At 49.3% G+C, this 19,982-nt stretch overlaps 1 protein-coding gene across 1 annotated transcript; it reads right to left on the bottom strand.

The window, feature by feature from the left end:
* Positions 1-3,093: 3,093 nt before the first annotated feature.
* Positions 3,094-11,048, bottom strand: LOC141730229 (olfactory receptor 5V1-like). The gene is made up of 4 exons (XM_074547661.1): positions 11,019-11,048; positions 10,802-10,854; positions 3,799-3,892; positions 3,094-3,630 (listed from the first exon to the last, which is right to left on the bottom strand). The coding sequence occupies exons 1-4, from the start codon at positions 11,046-11,048 to the stop codon at positions 3,094-3,096; spliced, it is 714 nt and encodes a 237-aa protein (XP_074403762.1).
* Between the last annotated feature and the right edge of the window lie 8,934 nt (positions 11,049-19,982).

The following is a 19,982-nucleotide window of genomic DNA, read 5'->3' as shown; positions in this document are numbered from 1 at the left end:
CCAGCTCCCTCAGCCTCTGCTCACTGCCCAGGGGCTCCAGCCCCACCTTGGAGGCCCTTCCCAGACCCTGCTCCAGCTGCCAGACATCTTTCCTGCCCTGGGCAACCCAACCCAGGCCACAGTGACCTGGATAATCCCTGTCCTTGATGTCCTGGTCACACAGCCCTGGTCCCTTGTCCCCTGTCAGGCTCTGGGGTGGATCCTGTGGAACATCCTTTGGTGGAGGCTGTGGCTCCAGGTGGGCCGGGGGGATCCCAGGGGACAGGGACTCTGCTGGGCATGGACAGCATTGGAGTTGTTGGGAGAAACTGTGAGGAGGAGCTGGGGCAGAGTGACCAACCCAGTGACCTGACACAGCCCTGCTGGGATGTCACACAGCCCCTCTGGGATGTCACAGCCTGTTCTGTGCTGTCACAGCCCATTCTCCGACGTCACATAGCTGGTCTCGGATGTCACACCAGAGTCGGTGATGTCATAGTCTGTCTTGTGATGTCACAGCTGGATCTTTGATGTCATAGATATGACCTATGATGTCATAGCAGCTCAGTGACCTCACCTAACCCAATCTGTGATGTCGTAACCCACTTTGTGACTTCATGTTACCAGGTGATAAATTATCTCCACCAGCTGAGCAGACACCTGGAGCTTGTTCTCCACAACCCCAGGCCTATGGAAACCACACAGTGCCCATTGTGTGAGAAGGGAACTGGAAGTTCAGCAGTCTCAGTGTCCTGCCAGTTCAGCCAGGCCCATAGAAACACTGGGGTCCAAGGCCAGCAGGGACTAGCAGAGAGACCTCCAGGAGAGAAGAACATATGGGTTAAGAAGAGGAGAAAATATTGTAATGATTTTGGGGAAATTATTATCAAATGTGTGAAAAAAATAGAAAATCACCAAATTTGCAGATGACACCAAGCTGGGTGTGAGTGTGGATCTGCTGGAGGATAGGAGGGCTCTGCAAAAGGCCCTGGACAGGCTGGATGCTGGGCCCAAATCCAACAAGGTGAGGTTTAACAAGTCCAAGTGCTGGGTCCTGCATTTTGGCCACAACAACCCCTGCAGCTCTACAGGCTGGGGACAGAGGGGCTGGAGAGCAGCCAGGCAGAAAGGGACCTGCAGAGACTGATGGACATCAGGCTGGGCATGAGCCAGCAGTGTGCCCAGGTGGCCAAGAAGGCCAAAGGCTCCTGTCCTGGATCAGGAATGGTGTGGGCAGCAGGAGCAAGGCAGGGATTCTTCCCCTGTGCTCAGCAATGCTTGGGCAGAACCTCAAGTGCTGTGTCCAGTTCTGGGGCCCCCAATTTAGGAAGGACATGGAGGGGCTGGAGCATGTCCAGAGAACGGCAACAAGGCTGGGGAGGGTCTGGAAAACAAGACCTGTGAGGAGAGGCTGAGGTAGCTGGGGTTATTTATCCTGGAAAAGAGGAGGCTCAGGGGAGACAAGACGGTGACAGGGCACAGGTTGGACTTGATGATCTCCATGGCCTGTTCCACCCTTGCTGATTCTGGGATTCTCTGAAACCACCCTTGGAGCAGTTGCAGGATGAGCCCTGGGCCTCCTCTTCAGGAGCTCCAGCAGCCCAGGTCCCTCAGCTTCTCCTGCCAGCCCCAAAGCCCATCCTGTCAGTCCTGCAGAGCCTCTGCAGCTCCTCCTCACTGCCCAGAACAGGGAGTCCCAGAGCCAGACACAGCAGCCCAGATGTGCCCCCCTGGCCTGGGGTGCCTCTGGCAAGGGAGCAGCACCAGGCACTGCAGGAGCCTGCAGACAATTCCTGCAGCACTTGTAGGATGATCCTGCTGCCCAAGAGACGTTCCCATGGTGCCAAGTCAGGAACTGCAATGGGGAGTGGGGTCAGAGAGGAAAGGGCAAGCAGGGATGGGCTCTTTGCAGGGGAGAGAACAGGGTGGGCAATGGGAAGAAATATGTACAAGGGAAGAGGAAAGAAAGCACAGGTGGAACAAAGAAAATGCTCAGGGCAGTTTGGGGGTGGCTGCCAGGCAGCCCTGGCTCTGAGCAGCAGCATCTGCAGTGGGACAGGAAACTCCCAGCTGATGGGAACAAACTTTCTGGCTGACTGTAGAGGCCAGGACAAAGCTGAGTGGTTTCCCTGGTGTCCCCCAGCCCTTGCTGGCCCCAGGGACTGATGGCATTTTTGTTCCCTCAGGTTCATGTCCCCACAGCAACAGCATGGGGGTGCTCCCCCTGCTCTGTGCAATGCAAACAGGGGCTGCTGAGCCAGTGCTGCCGTGTCTGTGCCTGCAAGGATGGGGCACCTGTGTGAGCTGGGGGAGAGGCCAGGGCTGCAGAGGGGAGATGTTGTTGGCAGCTCCATCAGGACGCTCTGGGACGCTGCCCTGGGCTGTGCAGCGCACTGGAGATGGATCAGCCCCTGCTCTGCTGCTCCTTCCCGTCTGTCCCAGGGCCCTTGCAGAGCCCCAGCCATGCTGTTTGCCGCCAGCCTGCCTACGGCCAGCCTGGGGCTGCTCACGGGGCTTTTCTGTGCTGAGCATTGGCCTGGGTGTGTTCTTGAGAGAGCCTGGGCAAGGAGCCTGGAGCCCCCAGGCCTTGGGCTGAGGCGTCAGCGCTGCCCCAGCAGTGCCCATGGCCTGTCCCTGCTGCAGCCCCGACACTGCCACCCCCAGGGCTGTGCCCGGCCCCGAGAGCACTCAGGCCCTGCAGCAACACCAGGGCCACCAGGGCAGCGGGGCAGGGCCACGGCAGCAGCACTGGCAACACCAAGTGCTGCTGCTGCTGGGCACAGCTGCTGGGCCAGCACTGATCTGCCCCAGCTCTGCACACAGACATTGCTGCTGCAGCTCCAGAGAAGGCAACCAAAGGGCATCTCTGCAGAAAACTTTGCTGGGAGATCCTTTTTTTCTTTAAAGCCACTGAGATTGTAGCCCCTCATTGACACAGTCTGTGGCAACAGAGGAGGTGGAGAGAAACAAAACTGGAAATGGCAGAAACAATGACCATTCTTTTGGACAATATATAAAGTAAAAAAAAAAAGAAAAAAACTGTCAAAATTGAACCGACAAGAAGTATTAACAATTACTTTTATTACAAGTGATTTGCAGAAATAGGCCAACAGTTTAATATTTCTGAAAGCATCCAGTCATCAGTCTCCACACTGCAGCCTTGAGCTCCTGGTTCCTCAGGCTGTAGATGAGGGGGTTCAGGGCTGGAGTAACCACCGAGTACAGAACTGACAGGGCCAGATCCAGGGATGGGGATGACAATGAAAGTGGCTTCAGGTAGGTAAAAAATGAGGTGCTGATAAACAGAAAGACCACAGCCAGGTGAGGGAGGCAGGTGGAAAAGGCTTTGTGCCGTCCCTGCTCAGAGGGGATCCTCAGCACAGCCCTGAAGATCTGCACATAGGAGAAAACAGTGAAAACAAAACAACCAAAAAACAGAAAAGCACTACCTATAAGAGGACCAAGTTCCCTAATGTAGGATTTGGAGCAGGAGAGCTTGAGGATCTGGGGGATTTCACAGAAGAACTGGCCCAGAGCATTGCCATGGCATATGGGCAGGGAAAATGTATTGGCTGTGTGCAGCAGAGCATTGAGAAAGGCACTGGCCCAGGCAGCTGCTGCCATGTGGGCACAAGCTCTGCTGCCCAGGAGGGTCCCATAGTGCAGGGGTTTGCAGATGGACACATAGCGGTCATAGCACATGATGGTCAGGAGAGAAAGCTCTGATCCAAGAAAGAAAAAAATCAGAAAGACCTGTGTAGCACATCCAGTGTAGGAGATGTTGTTGGTGTCCCAGAGGGAATTGTGCATGGCTTTGGGGACAGTGGTGCAGATGGAGCCCAGGTCGCTGAGGGCCAGGTTGAGCAGGAAGAAGAACATGGGCGTGTGCAGATGGTGGCCGCAGGCTACGGCGCTGATGATGAGGCCGTTGCCCAGGAGGGCAGCCAGGGAGATGCCCAGCAAGAGGCAGAAGTGCAGGAGCTGCAGCTGCCGCGTGTCTGCCAATGCAAGCAGGAGGAAGTGCCTGATGGAGCTGCTGTTTGACATTTGCACATTTTTGGCATGGGGATCTATAAAAAAATAATCATAGAATAGTTGGGTTTGGAGAGGACTTGAAATATCCCATCACAGCCTAGGGACACTTTCCCCCCACTGCCTGCCCAGGGCTCTGCTGCCTGGAGCTGTCCCTGCCAGCAGCTGCTCCCCTGTGCCCAGGACTGGTCCCTGCCAGTGCTGCCAGAGCCCAGCCCAGCCCTGGGGGCTCAGCTCTGCCCTGCAGACCCCTACCAGCTCAGGCACTGCCCAGGGGCAGCTCTGGCTCTGCAGGCTCGGATAGCAAAGTCAGAGCAACACAAAGGAGGCTTGAAAAGCGACACTGATGTTCCTGTAAAGGGCCCTGTGCTGATTTCTGGCACTGCCTGGTTTAATAAGATCTGAGAGACAAATTCTTTATTTTCCTCAGCCTCAACTGAGAGATGATTGTGTATGTGCAATTTCCCATCCAAGCAACAGAGAGCAGTAGATTAAAAAAACACTATTTTCCCTTTAATATAGTCCCTGCTTTGCTCTGCTCCCTGTATAATCTACTTAGAAATGTTCTGCAGTTAAATGCCCTCCTTGGAGCAGTCCTGAATAATGCCGCATCCTCCCCACAAAAGGAGAACACTTCCAAGCCTTACCAGCTCTCTCCTCCCACCCAAATCTTGTCCCCCAGTGCTGGGAGCAGCTGCCAGGGCTGGCTGAGAGCTGTCCCTGGCAGGCAGCAGAGTCCCTGCCCCAGCACAGCGCCCTGGGGTGCAGGACCCTGCTCTGCAGGGCAGCCTGGGCACCCCTGGCTGCTCTGCACAAGAGACAATCAGAGAATGTACTCACAGGGTCTGTAGGCATTGGGATGTTCCAGCTTTAGGAGATCATTCCAGGAGCTGCAGCTGCATTGTCCTGCAGCCAAAGGTTCCTGTGCCAAGGGCTGACAGTGATTCTGCCCCAAGCACTTCTCAGCACCTTCCCAGCCCTGACTGATTGAAGCTCTCTGTGCCTCTGTGGTGTGCCCAGGGTGGCTACAGGCAGTGCCCCAGCCCTGCTGGGCTGGCAGAAGAGCTGCTCGTCAAGAGAAATGTGCTTTTGAAGCTCTTCTTGGTTACCAGGAGCTGCCTCTGTGCCAGGAGCCCAGCCCAGCTCAGCAGCACAGACACAGCACAAGGACTTTAATGAGCCTCTGGGGCTTTGTGCTCAGGCCCTGAACATCAGTCCCTGAGAGTGAGCTGAAGAAACCTCTCCAGAACTCCAAGTTAGAATCCAACTCCAAACTTTCTTGGACTTTTAATGGGTCCCAGAGAGGGACACAACTGAGAAAGTGTCCCCAGGCCCCAGGCAGAGCAGAGAACTGGAGGCAGTGATGACAGGTGGGGACAAAGAGAAGCCAAGTCTTGGTGTCCTGGGGCACAGCAGGGTCTGTGCCACCAAGGGCTGTGAGGAGACACCTTGTCCTGAGCCACTGGGGCCTCCTGGCATGGCCCCAGCCAGGCTGGGCACTGTCAGCCCCTTGTCCTGCCCTCAGCATCCCCCCCTATCCCACATCCCAGTGGCCTCCAGGATCTGCTGGAAGGAGTCCCTGAGGAGCCTTGGTCAGGAATGGCCCTGGGGGCCTCTGAATGCTCTCAGAGACTGCAGGTTTTTCAAAGGACTTTGGGTTTGGCTTTTGCCTTGGAGTCTCTGAGAGGTTTGTGCAATCATGGCCTCCGATTATCTGCTGTAATTAGGCCCTTGAGATTCTCTATCTGTTGCAGTATTCATTAAGACTCATTAATGCTTCCAGGTACTTCGTTATTTTAAGGTATTTGGTGTTTCCCTTCTGATACATACTCTATGAGAAAGATTGTGCAGTCACAGCCTCTAATAATCTGCTTTAATTAGTCCCTTGAGAGCCTTTATCAGTAATAACACCCAGTGGGTCATTAATGCTTCAAGGTACTTCAGATATTTTAAGGTATTTGGTGTTGCCCTTTTGATATAGACTCTATGAGAGGTTTTTGTAATCATGGCCCTAATTATCTGCTTTAACGAGTCCCTTGAGAGCTTAGTACTGACACTTAGTGGGGCTCATTATTACTTTGAGATACTCAAGGTTTTTAAGGTACTTTTGATTTTCCTTTCTACACTCTGAATCTCTGAGAGGTTTTTGTGACATCCTGGCCATCAATTCTCTCATTGAAGCAGTCCATGAGGAGCCTTTGTTGGGAATGGACCTCAGCAAGACCCATTCATGCTTTGTGACACTTTGGGTGTTTCCTCTGACTGTGACTCCTGGAAATGTTTATGCAATCTCCTCTCAGGCCCTGAGGTTCCTGGGCACAGCTCCAAATGCACCACAGGGCTCTTTAGGATCACACATGTTCTGACAAACCATCAATCTGCCTTGATTTTCCTATGCTCTATTGCAGTTCTGCAGAAAGATTTCCTTTTGCAGTTATAAATAAATATTTCAAAGAGCTTCTAAGAAATATGTATTCCTATCCTAAAGTGTGTCTTTTATTGCTGTTCTTATTATACAAGAGGTGATTGCAGTATTCTGTGATTGATATTGATCCAGGGTCTCTCCTAAGGAGGTCTGGCCAGGTCAGTGAAGTTGTACCTTGAGAGCTGACCCAGTGTGGACAACCTTGCATCACATTCCCCAACCCCATGTGAGAAACTATTTTTACTTTCAAAAATTTAAATGCTTCATTAAGACCTTATCAAAATATCACAGAAGACTGAATAAAGAAAAGAATACAGCACCAGGAGCAAAGGATTTGGTCAACATGTGCTCATCTACAAAATGGATGTTCTGTCTTTTAAACCTCTAGCCCCTCCCAAAGTCTTGTCAATCGACTCCTTCACTGTCCAGTGGTGGAGATCACTGTCTTACACCTTGATTGGAGGTCAGGTGCTGCCATAGTAACAAGCCAACCCTCCCAAATGCCCCAACTGCTGAGGCCATCCTGTGATAACAATGCAAGGGGGAGGGGAGGATAACTATACATCTACAAAATGTCTCTTGACATATACTTAATATTCAGCCCTTAATTGTGAGAGCCAACTATAAGGTTACTCATCAATAACAAACACCCTTTTCTTTAAGTCATTTTGCTTGAACAAATAAGTAAAAACTTTCTCTCTCTTGAATGGGTCATACCAGCATTTGTTGATGTGGGCAAGGAGAGTGGGAACAGGAGAAAAAAATCTCAGGCTTTCCTTAGACACACTTATTTGGAATGGACAAAAGGGCATCACAGAGGTCCAGTATGGCTTTGACTCCCACCTACCATGCCTATGTGGCTGCTACCCATAGTCGGTGTATCCTAGGGGTGAGTACAGAGGCCAACTTTGTTCTGCCCTCCAATCCCTGTTAAATTAAAAGACAACTGAGAAATTATAGAGATCTGGTATGGCCTTTTGTCCCTACCTTACCATGCCTATAGGGTTGCTGCCTGCAGCAGGGCTATGGAGCTTTCTTGGTAGCAAACAAAGGGGCCAACCTGGTCTTGCCATCCTCCTTTTGTCTTATTTTCTAGAAGAAGCTGTCCCATTACCTTTTACAGTCCCTTGTGTACTTCCCCTCAAAAGATGCTGGTTTTTCTCACCCATGAAAACAGGAAGACAATTCTCAGGCTGGTTGGTGGAAGCTTGACTCCACTTTTTGGGCGTCTTGGTGTTTTTCTGGTTGTCTCTCAGTCTCTGCTTGAAAGTCAATCTTGTTTCACCCAGCCTGGATGTTACAGTCCACTCTTTGGGTTCTTCCTCTGGGCCTTTGACTCTGTTGGCATGAGTCCATCCCTGCTCTGCAGTTCACACGGCCGATTCAGTGGTGAGCAGTTCCTGAAAGGGACCTTCCCACTGAGGAGTTAGAGGCTGATCTCTCCATGACTTAATCTCACCCAATCCTCGGGATTAATATTATGGATTCTGAAATCCAGGATGGTAGTTTGAGAAATTGCCCCTTTATGTCTTAGCCCTTCTAAGGTTTGTGCTATAGACATCACTTATTTCTTGGGATTGGCTTCCCCTTCCTCATAGGTGGCAACCTTCTGGGGTGAGGTCAGGAAGGGAAACCCAAACATCATTTCATAGGGTAAGACCCCCAGATCTGACTGGGGTGTGGTTCTAATTCTTAATAAGGCCAAAGGGAGACATTTTATCCATGACATTTGGGTTTCAATCATTAACTTAACTGTTAAGAGTTTGATTCATTCTCTCAACCTGACCAGAACTCTGTGGATGCCATGGAGTGTGTAATTACCATTTCTCTCCCAGGGCTTGAACAACTTTCTGCAATATCTTTGATGTGAAATGAGTTCCCTGGTCTGAATCAATCCTGTTTGGCATTCCATATTGGGGACTGATTGATTCTAGAGTTGTTTTACTCACAACATTGGCATTGGCTTTCACAATGGGTACCACTTCTACCCAATGAGTCGCATGATCTACTGTCACTAGCAAAAATTTCTACCGTTGTACCTGGGGAAGCTCAGTGAAGTCTACTTGGATGTTTTGAAAAGGCCTTAAGGCTAGTTCTCGCCCTCCCCTGGGTGTTTTCCTCATGATTTTCTTATTTACTTGGTGACATATCACAAGCCATTCACTTGCTTAGCTATTCTGAAAATTCCTATGCAGCCCCAATCCCTTAAAAATTGATCACTTAGCACTTGTGTACCCTACTGTGTTGTTCCATGTATGCCTTCTAACATTTTCCTGGCAAAGGGTTTATTCAACATTTGCCTCCCATCTGCTAATCTCCACTTCCCTTCGTTATCTTTCTTGGCTCCTATTTTGAGTTCTTCCTCTTCTGTCCCACTGAATACAGGGACTTCTTGCATTTCTCTTATGGATGTTAATACCATTATTATTTTTTCTGTCTCTGATTCAGTTGCATTTTTAGCTTCTACACTGGCTAAATTAATCCCTCATGCCTGCTGAGTCGCCCCTTTTTATGTCCTTTAACATACACCACCACTACTTCCTCTGGTAATTGTAAGGTTTCTAACTCTTCTAAAAGAAATTTTTTTGTGAATCAGCCCCTTTCCCTTTGAATTTAATAGCCCCCTCTCTTCCCAAATTTTTCTGAAGTTATGCACTACTCCAAAAGTGTATTTTCAGTCTGTATATATTCTTCCCTTTTTCTCTGCCAGTATTTCCAAAGCTCATTTTAGGGCATGTAGCTCCCACGCTTGGAGCTTACCAGTTGGAAGATAACCTTCTCTTTTCTATGGCTACCAATCCTTCATCCACTATAGCATACCCCAATACCCTGTGCCCCATTATTTCTCATGAAGATCCATGGATGTACAATTGTTTTCCACCCTGGAGTGGTTGATCTGTTAGGTCCTCTCTTCCTTTAGTTTGATAGTTTATAACCTCTAGGCAATCATGTATTTGTTCCTCATCTGGTTTTCCATACAAAACTGGGGAGGTTTGAGTTGGTTACTCATGATTAGCTCTAAATCATTATCTATTAAGATGGCTTCATAATTTAACATACAGGAATCAGTGATCCATTTCTCAGCCTTTTGGCTCTGAATACTTCTAATTGAGTGTGGAGTGTATATTTTCAATTTTCCCCTAAGGGTTAATATCTTGGTTTGAAAAGACAGCTGTGCACCAAGGAAGGCAGGAACCTCCCTTAAAATGGAAAATGCAAACCCCTTTCCCACCAAATTATTATAATTTTGAAATTGCATGGGGGCTCTCAGGCAAAGATATGGGATGAGGATTAATAGTTCTTTATTAGGGAAGAAAATTAAACAAATGAACAATGCAGTAATACAAAACAGTACTGATAGAGTCAGAATATGACCTGACACCATGTTGGTCAGGGTGTTGGTAGCAGTCTGATTGAATGGTGGCTGCAGTGCTCCTGGAGTGGCAGATGTGGTTCTGTTGAAGCAGTGATCCTGTACAAGGATGTAGCCTTCCTCTGAAGATCCAGTGATGGTGTAGATAGGCCTGGTCTTCCTCTGGGAATCCAATGGAAAAGGCTGCTGCTCCTCTGGGAATCCAGAGGGAAAGGCTGTTCTGGTGTCCCAAAATCTCAGATTATATCCAGTTAGGAATGCTTGGCTCCTCCCTCTGGGTGGAGCATCTCACAATGGGATGATGTAATTTTGATCAGTCATGCAATGATATTCAACAGCCCATTAACAGCAGATGTCTTCCCAGATGGAGGACTGGTTTGTGGAGGAGACAAAGAAAAACTGCCCAATTAACAGAAGATAACTGCCACACCTCTAACAGAAGGAAATAGAACACACACATTACCTTGCAATCCAGGACATTATCCACCCCTTATTCTATTTCCATCTGCATCACAATGAAACCTTACACAGAGTTCTCACTTAAGAATAGGTTTCCCTGTGGTACACAACGGTTTTCTCCATCTTTCTGCATTACCCACCGAGTGTAACCAGGTCCTTCAACAAAACCAATCCCACAGATGGGTTTGTTTTTGCCTGAGGTGGGATTAATCCAAACCATCTTTCCTAAAATACCTTTCATATGTACCGCAGGGACTTTATCCCAATCCACTGTGTGCAAGGGTTCAGACTGGACAGGACCAACTCAATTGATATACCCTCTGGTGTTGACCATCCAGGTGGTCATGATGGGGATATGATATATCCATTCAATACCATGTTCCCGGTCCCACGTGTTGATGAGGCTGTTCTTGAAACGGGTCCCGTTGTAAACCTCAGTTCTCTCAGGGTTGCCATGTCTCCACAGAACTTGCTTTTCCAGGCCCAGGCTGGTATTCCAGGCAGTGCTGTGAGACACAGGGTAGGTCTCCAACTATCCCGTGATGGCTTCCACCACGGTCAGCACGTAGCGTTTGCCCTGGCATGTCTGGGGCAGTGTGATGGAGTCAACCTGCCAGGCCTCCCCATACTTGTACATGGACCACCACCCTTCGTATCACAGGGGCTTCACTCACTTGGCCTATTTGATGGCAGCACACGTCTCTCAATCATGGATAACCTGAGAAATACTGTCCATGGTTAAATTCTCACCTCGGTCTCGCGCCCACTTATAGGTGGCATCTCTGCCCTGATGGCCTGAGGCATCATGGGCCCATTGAGCTAGGAATAACTCTCCCTTGTGTTGCCAGTCTAAGTCTATCTTAGACATCTCTATTTTTGCATCCTGATGTACTTCTTTGTTGTTTCGTTGTTCCTCATGAGCCTGACTCTTGGGGACATGGGCATCTACATGGCCGACTTTCACAGGCAGCTTCTCCAACCAAGTGGCATTGTCTTTCTATTCATCAGCAGCCCAGATAGGTTTTCCCATACACTGCCAGCTGGCTTCTTTCCACATCTCCAGCCATCCCCACAGACCATTGGCTACCATGCATGAATCAGTGTAGAGGTAGAGCTTTGGCCACTTCTCTCTCTCAGCAATGTCTAGGGCCAGTTGAACAGCTTTGAGTTCAGCAAGTTGACTTGATCCACCTTCTCCTTCGGTAGCTTGTGCAACCTGTCGTGTGGGGCTCCATACGGCTGCTTTCCACTTCCGGTTCATCCCTATGTTGCAACAGGAACTGTCAGTGAAAAGAGCGTAGCATGTTTCCTCTGGGGGCAGTTGGTTATAGGGAGGAGCCTCTTCAGCACGTGTCACTGGTTCTTGTTCTTCATCTGTGACATCAAAATTCTCACCTTCGGGCCAATTTGTAATTACCTCCAAAATCCCAGAGCAATTCAGTTTACCTATACGGGCATGCTGAGTGATAAGAGTAATGCACTTGCTCCAGGTAGCACTAGTGGCATTGTGGGTGGTGGGAACCTTTCCATTGAACGTCCACCCCGGCACTGGTAGTTGGGGTGCCAGGAGGAGTTGCACTTCTCTACCAATCACCTCCGAAGCAGCCTGGACTCCTTCATAGGCAGCCAAGATTTCCTTCTCTGTGGGAGTATAGTTGGCTTCAGACCCTCTGTAGCTTCGACTCCAAAATCCCATTGGTCAACCCCGAGTCTCCTCAGGCACCTTCTGCCAAAGGCTGCAGGACAAGCCATGGTTCCCGGCTGCAGAGTAGAGCACATTCTTCACCTCTGGTCCTGTCCTGACTGGGCCAAGGGCTACTGCCTGAGCAATCTCCTGCTTGATCTGGACAAAGGCCTGTTGCTGCTCAGGGCCCCACTGGAAATTGTTCTTCTTGCGGGTGACCAGGTAGAGAGGGCTCACGATCTGACTGTACTCAGGAATATGCATCCTCCAAAAACCTATTGCACCCAAGAAAGCTTGTGTCTCTTTCTTATTGGTGGGTGGAGACATTGCTGTGATCTTGTTGATGACATCTGTAGGAATCTGACACCGTCCATCTTGCCACTTCACTCCCAGGAACTGAATCTCACGAGCTGGTCCCTTTACTTTGCTCTTTTTAATGGCGAAACCAGCTCCCAGGAGGATTTGGATGATTTTCTTTCCTTTCTCGAACACTTCCGCAGCTGTGTTCCCCCACACAATGATGTCATCAATATACTGCAGGTGTTCTGGAGCCTCACCCGTTTCTAGTGCAGTCTGGATCAGTCCATGGCAGATGGTGGGGCTGTTCTTCCACCCCTGGGGCAGTCGGTTCCAGGTGTACTGCACTCCCCTCCATGTGAAGGCAAACTGAGGCCTGCATTCTGCTGCCAGAGGAATGGAGAAAAATGCATTGGCTATGTCTATAGTGGCGTACCACTTCACTGCCTTGGACTCCAGCTCATACTGGAGCTCTAATATGTCTGGCACGGGGGCACTCAGTGGTCGAGTCACTTCATTCAATGCACGGTAGTCCACAGTCAAGCTCCCTGTGCTTCAGATTTTCGCACAGGCCAGATGGGGCTGTTGAAGGGTGAGTGGGTCTTTCTGACCACCCCTTGGCTCTCCAGCTCTCGGATCATCTTATGGATGGGGATCACGGCATCTCGAGTAGCTCTATACTGTCATCGATGCACTATGGAAGTGGCAATTAGCACTCGTTGCTCTTCTCCCGTCAGGCATCCTACTGCAGATGGATTCTCAGACAACCCAGACAAGGTGTTCCATTGCTGGATGCCCTCTGTCTCTACAGCAGCTATTCCAAATGCCCATCTGAGTCCTTCTGGGTCTTTGAAGTACCCACTTTGAAGGTAGTCTATGCCCAAAATACATGGGGCCTCTGGGCCAGTCACAATAGGATGCTTCTTCCACTCATTTCCCATTAGGCTCACATCAGCTTCCACCAAAGTGAAATCCTGGGATCCCCCTGTCACACCAGCAATAGAAACAGACTCTGTCCCCACATGTCTTGATGGAATTAATGTGCACTGCGCACCAGTATCGACCAAAGCTTTATACTCTTGTGGTTCCGATGTGCCAGGCCAACGAATCCACACAGACCAGAAGACACGATTTTCCCTGGCCTCTACCTGGCTAGAGGCAGGGCCCCTCTAAGCCTGGCTATCCTTCTTTCCCCGGGCATATGTTTTGGATGTTCCTTCTAGGGGATCAGACATGTCATCATCATCATACCTGGCTGTTCGGCTACGGGCAACTGGAGCTGCTTTCCTCCTGGTGGCTTCCTTCAGTTCATGCATCGGTCGTGCCAGAACAGCGGTAGGTTTCCTATCCCACCTTCTCATGTTTTCCCCACAATCATGCAGGTAGAACCACAGCTCAGCTTGTGGGGTTTACCTTCTCTCACCATCTGGGAAATGTCTGCCTTGGATACCAGTACCTCTGATCTGTACTGCTGAAATTTGGAGAAGGTCTTCTTTAATCTCCTCTCTAAGCTTCTTATGGTTCTCCTTTATCTTATCCTCTAAGTTCTGCAGACATGTTTCTACCGCTGCGATTCTGGCATGTGTCGGGCCATGTACAGCATCTGCATATGCTCGGAGCTTCCTTGCCATGTCAAGCACAGTCTCATCCCTCTCATCCCTCTTCATGATGGCTAAGGCAGAAACAGATTCATGTAGCCCGAGTCGTACGAGTTTTCGCCACATCACAGACGTGCATGGTACTAAGTCTGGGCTCCTAGTTGTTACACCATCTGTGAAGATAATCTCAGCCACGGCCGTTTCTCTCAGGCGTTGGATCCCTTGCTCTATTGTCTTCCACTGAGTCTGCTGCATATAGAGATCATCTGCACACAGGTATCTTCATGCAACACTGTCCAAGACCCGTTCCCAGAGGCTGTGTGGATTAGCCCCCCTCATCATTCCTTGGTCTATGACAGAATCCTGTGACAGGGCTCCCAAATGATGCACTTCAGTGCCATCCAGAATTGTAGCCTCCCCTGCAGCATCCCAGAGACGGACCAGCAAACTAATTATGGATTCATCAGGTCATCGGGTGTAATCCTTCCTTAGGCCACAAAGGTCCTTCAGGGAATAAGACTCAATATTTGTGTCGGATATTGCACCTGCTGCTTTGACTCCTGATTTTATGTCAGGAGGCATTGAGGTTCCTTCTCCTTCGTCATCATCATCATCATCATCATCATCCACTGGGCGATTGGTCTTGTTTGTGCATTTCCCACTTCTAGTGCTGGTAGCAATAGCCATGGGTTTAGATGCTGGCTTAGGCTCACTATCTGGTTTGGCTACTGGCTTCGAGCCTGGGGAGTTGGATGCAGCCTGAGTCACCAGGATAGTTGCCGATTTATCTTCCTCCCCCCCTGCCTCTGTCTGCTGCCCGACAGTATCTAGCAGTGTGCGATAAGCATACGCCAGGGCCCAGCTCACTGCAACGACCTTCCTCTCCTTAGGCTCATCCTGGTACTTCTCTTCCAGATATTTCCCCACCTCAGCTGGGTTCTGAATTTGTTCATGGGGGAAATCCCAGACTATAGGGTCAGAGAATTCCTTCAGGATTTGGCCCATATCCTCCCATTTCCCACACCACTTAGGATTTTCCACACCAGGGTTTACTCCTGAGTCAGGGGTCTCATCAGCCCGTTTAGAAATCTCAGCCCTCACTATAAGCAGCAGGCTGTATAGAGGAAGGTTACCAGACTGAATACCAGGAAGATGGTCTCTTTTACATTCAGGGGAAACTGAACATCCTTCACTAGTGATGCAACTGATTCATAGGAGAAGGAGGAAAGCAGAGGCTGAAAAACCTCATTCCCTGCTGCTCCTCCTTTAACAAACTGGATGCATAACCATAGCCGTGAACCATTTATACCTGGAGCAGACCCTAGCATTTTTATAAACTTCTTGTAAATCATTGCCACCAAACCCAGCAGGATAGCTATTCTGGTCACTGCCCCTCTGATGTAAAAATTATGCATTAGGGACAATACTAAAGCTATTTCTGGATAAGAAAATAAACCTAGGCACCATAGAGGTATTAACATCTCAAAAAACCCTAGGGACCAGAAATGCATGCAAACCTTCACCCCAACAGACATTATGAATTAAAAAAGCATGGCTATTAGCTGATTTAAACGAACAGAGAGTAATAGAAACCAAAATGCAGTCAAAACAGGGTTTTTCCACTCTCTTGAGCCCCCAGGATGGGAGCTAAGATTTTGTCCTGGTTTAGGGCAAATTTGATAGAGAATCTGCAAAGGAGGGCCCCTCCAGAAAGCAAAACCCACACGGCCCCTCCCCCCAGCCGGTTCGGGAAGAATTCCTCAGAGAGAAATGGAAAGAACATGTTTATTTAACAGGAACAGCACCCGCAGCACACAAAATGAACAATACCGGATGACACCGCTCTGAAAAAGGTGACAAAATCAGAAAGTGTCTTTCGGGGGTGGTTGCTCTGTTAGTCCCTCTGGCGCTGGGGCAGCTGCTGCAGGCCAAATGGTGCAAACCCTCGGTGTTCCCAGGTCCCAGTCCGGAGCAGGTTTGAGATGGTTGAAGAAAAAGGAGAGGAGAAACAGTCCAGGAAGGAATTTGGACTGTTTAGCTAGAACTAGCTAATAAGACGATGCAAAAGCAAGCAGAAGCAAGAGCAGAGAGAGAGAGCAAAGCAGAAAGCCTAAAGCAAAAGGCGAAAACAGCCCTATGTACTGCTCGTCTCTGTGTCTCTGATAAGAGGACAAACAAAACTTACACTCTTCAGAGACAGTTTTAAAGGCACAGAACATCTGAATGGGGATACAAGCATCATAATGCCACCCCAGGACAATGGGAAGGAAAGAATCCAGCTCCAGTGTTGCAGGGCCAGTCACCACAGGCCAAGACCAGCCAGACTTGATGGTACGGACAGATTTACCTGGGAGCAACCCTTGGATGTACAGAATTTTGGAGGTGGAATCCCAATTTCATACATGGACTCCTGGAGGAGAAGGACGGTTCTTTTACATAGGAAGGAAAGCAGGGAACCCCGGTATTTGAGGGGCAGACGAAAGGTGGCCATCAGAGGCCTAAGTCAGCCAGATTTCTCTGTTCTAGTTGCTTTTGTATGAAAGCAACCCTTGGATATAGGGAATTTGGGAGGTGGAATCCCAATTTTGGCCATTTCTTTGTAGATAAGAATGACAGCTCTTTTTCATAAGAAGGAAAGCACAGAACTCAAGTGTTTCAAAGGCAGAAGAGGAGACAGGCAGCTCCTGTCCTGGCTCCCAAGCCAGCCAGACCTGATTGTCATGGCAGCTTTGTCATGGAGGAGTCCTTGGATATTTGGAATTTCAGAGGAGAAATCTCAATTTTGACCTTGGACTCCTTGAGAAGAAGGATTGTTCTTTTCCATAGGAAGGAAAGCATTGAGCCACAGTGTTTCGAGGCAGGTGAGCGACAGCTCCCAAGTGGCAAGGGCAGCTAGACCTGTCTGGCTTTCATTTGGGAGCATTCCTTGGATGTACGGAGTCTTGGAGGTAGAATTCCAGGTTTGGCTGTGGGCACCGGGTCAGGATGGATGGTTTTACCAATAGGAAAGAAAAATGCCAAGTCTAAGTGTTTTGGAAGAAGATGAGAGGTGGCCACCCTTAGGCCAACACAGCCAGACCTGTCTGTCCTGGAACCTTTCATCTAGGGACTCTCCTTGGACATAGGGCATTTTGGAGGTGGAATCTCATATTTGGCTGTGGGTGCCTGGACAGGATTTTTTTCATTAGGAAGGAAAGCACAGAGCCCCAGTGTTTCAGAGGCAGTTGATTGCCAGCCCTCAGGAAGCCAAAGCCAGCCAGATTTGTCAGTCCTGGCAGCTTTTGTCTGGGAGCTATCCTTGGACATTGGGAATTCTGGAGGCAGATTCTCAATTTTGGCCATGGGTACCTGGTCAAGATGGATGGTTTTGTCCCATAAGAAAGAAAACACATGATCCCAGTGTTTCAAAGGCAGATGAGAGGTAGCCACTGGGTGGCCAAGGCAGCCAGATGTGTCTCTACTGGCAGATTTCATCTGGGAACAATCTTTGCATATAAGAAAATTTGGGGAAGGAATCCCAGTTTTGGCTATGAGCTCCTGGGGAGGAAGGATAGCTCTCTCCCATAGGAAGGAAAGCCCAGAGCCCCAGTGCTTCAGGGGCAGATGAGAAGCAGCCTTGACATGCCAAAGTCATCCAGACCTGTCCAGCAGCCTCTGGGTGACCAAACCAGCCACACCTGTTCCCTGCTGCCTTGGTTCCATGGGGCCCCACAGTGTCACAATGGTCTCCTTGGCTCCATGAGGCCCTGGAGCGTCACAGTGTTCTCGTTCTGTAGTGTCACAATAGTCCCATGCTTCCCTGAGGCCTTCCAATGTCACCATGGCCCCTCGGCTCCATGTGGCCCCGCTGTGTCACAATGGCTCCTTGGTTCCATTGGCCCCACAGCTTCATCCTTGGCCCTTGGTTCCACAGGGGTCCTGAATTTCATAATGGTCCCCCTTGTTCTGTGAGGTACCAGAGTGTCACAATGGTCTCTCTGAATTCATGAGGTTCCGTAGTGTCACCGTGGTGTCCTTGGATCTGCATTGTTCCAATGGCCCCTTGATTCTATGAGTTCTGTACTGTCAGCAATGCTTTTTCTGTTCCAACAGGGCTTTGATGTGTCACAATGGCTCCTGGGTTCTGTGATGTTCCAGAGTGTCATGTGCGGAAAATCACACTATTTTTAAAAACACACTTTATAAAAGCCAGTGTCCATAAAGGAGAGAGAGGAGTCCTTCAACTTTAATGGAATAAAGGGAGAGAATCCACCAGGGCACATGCCCACAGGGTTTTCTCTTTCAAGGTTTCAGAGGGTGTAGCCTCTTTTTATCCTAAGCTCCTGGCTGCATGTTGCCCTCTTGTATTCCCTATTGGTTGAGGTACAAAGAAGGTACAGTCCTCCTGAATCCCCAACCCCATATTGCCCTCTTGAACCCATCATTTTAACCCAAAGTTCATTAACTCAAGCTCATGCAGACCCACTCGCCTGTTTCAAAAGCCAAGCCATCTGGGCTCTGTAATAAACCTGTTGCTTGAAGTTAGTAGAAACATTAAGACCCAATTCAAGGATGTTAACACCCCTACATTCACCCATCAAATTTTCTGTAAAGACATCTTGCCTATCAGTCACAATGGATTCCTCAGTTCCGTGGGCCTCCACAGTGTCACCATGGTCCCATTGGCTCCATGAGGTTCTGTAGTGTCACCGTGGTGTCCCTGGACCTGCATTGTCACAATTGAGCCATGGTTCCTTGAGGTTCCGTAGTGTCACCATGGTGTCCTTGGACCTGCATTCTCACAGCTGACCCATGGTGCCATGAGAAGTTGGTATGTATGTGCATGTCTTTCTGTAGACTGTCTGTCTTGTGATTGTGGAGCAGGGTGGGTTGGCAACAAAGACAACCACTCACTCGATGTCCATGTGGAACAGAGAGCATTTATCCTCCAGCTCCTCTTTATAAAGAGATGTATGAAAAACCTGGTCTGGATATCCCATTGGTCTGATCTTTTACACTGCCCAGCCCCTGAACCAGTGAGATGTCTGCAGCTTAGGATGCAATGTAATTAGTTGAGGTTCTGTAGTTAGTTGAGGTTGACTGACCCACCAGTCAGCGCAGGGGTTGGTTTCAAGGAGCTGGCTGGGTTTCTTATTTATAGATGAATTAATTGTGCAGTACAAACCAGCTTGTATTGTGACATAATGTGACAACACTGTCTTTCTGTTATTCTCTATTTCTTATCCTTCTAATCCTACTTACCTGGAACATTTTTGGTTAACCTCTTAAGGTTAAAGGTTTTTAGGTTAAATGGCTAATTTAATGGTACAATGAGAGTTTCGTGTTGAAGTGGATGTTGTATTAAACCCTTTGCCAAAGTTCCTTGATTGTCTGTATTTTGCCAGTAAAATTTGGTGTAATTTTGATGTCTTAGCTCAGTTGGTTAGAGCATGGTGCTGATACCACCAGGGCTGTGAGTTCAATCGCTGTGTGGGCCATTCACTTAAGAGCTGGACTTGATGATCATTTAAAGTCCCTTCTCAGCAAGAATATTCTTTGCATCTGTCAATGTTGAGAATATCTGGTTGGTGTTTCTCCTGTGCACCAAATTCAAGTCAAGGAAGCTTTGGTTACCCCCAGCATTTCAGTGTTCTGGGGTGTTACAGTCCTGCAGGCTCACAATGGCCACTTGTTTCCATGAGGCACCACAGTGTCCCACTGGCCCCTTGGTTCCCTGAGGATCTGGAGTGTCACACAAGTTAATGACATTTGTCCTTGCTGCCCCTCACATCCCAGTGCCCCACTAACAGCCCCAAGCCACCTGTGAGGGACAGGCTCTGCTGTCCCAGGCTGGGCTCAAGGCTTGGCCTTTCTGCTTCCTGCAGCCAAGCCAGGCCTTGCTCAGCATTGCAGTTCCCTGCTCAGAGCCTTTGGCTCCCTGCAATCCTGGCCTCAAGGATCTGCTCTCAGCAGTCCTTGGGGAGTCTTTGGCAGTCCCTGCCCTCAGTGGGGCCCGGTGATGCTCCAAGGGACTTGAAGTTTTGCTTCTCACTTCTTGAGAAGCTTCTTCAGCCTTCTCTCAGTGCCTGAAGGTCCTGGACTCAGCCCCAAATCCACCATGGGTTTTGTTGGAGAGTTTTGTTCAGACATGGCTTA

Source organism: Zonotrichia albicollis, chromosome 9 (genome assembly GCF_047830755.1).
Source record: "Zonotrichia albicollis isolate bZonAlb1 chromosome 9, bZonAlb1.hap1, whole genome shotgun sequence".
Lineage (NCBI taxonomy): Eukaryota > Metazoa > Chordata > Aves > Passeriformes > Passerellidae > Zonotrichia > Zonotrichia albicollis.
The sequence above is the reverse complement of the archived record's forward strand: the minus strand, read 5'-3'. Positions and strand labels throughout refer to the sequence as shown.

What these genes read in the sequence shown, in the direction of transcription:
- LOC141730229 (XM_074547661.1), bottom strand. Translation starts at nt 11,048, where the DNA reads ATGCCACCTATAAGTGGGCGCGAGACCGAG. An exon ending in TAAGTGGGCGCGAGACCGAG is followed by an intron (nt 10,855 to 11,018) that starts GTGAGAATTTAA and finishes ACACTGCCCCAG; the next exon opens with ACATGCCAGGGCAAACGCTA. An exon ending in GCTCCATCTGCACCACTGTC is followed by an intron (nt 3,631 to 3,798) that starts CCCAAAGCCATG and finishes CACTATGGGACC; the next exon opens with CTCCTGGGCAGCAGAGCTTG.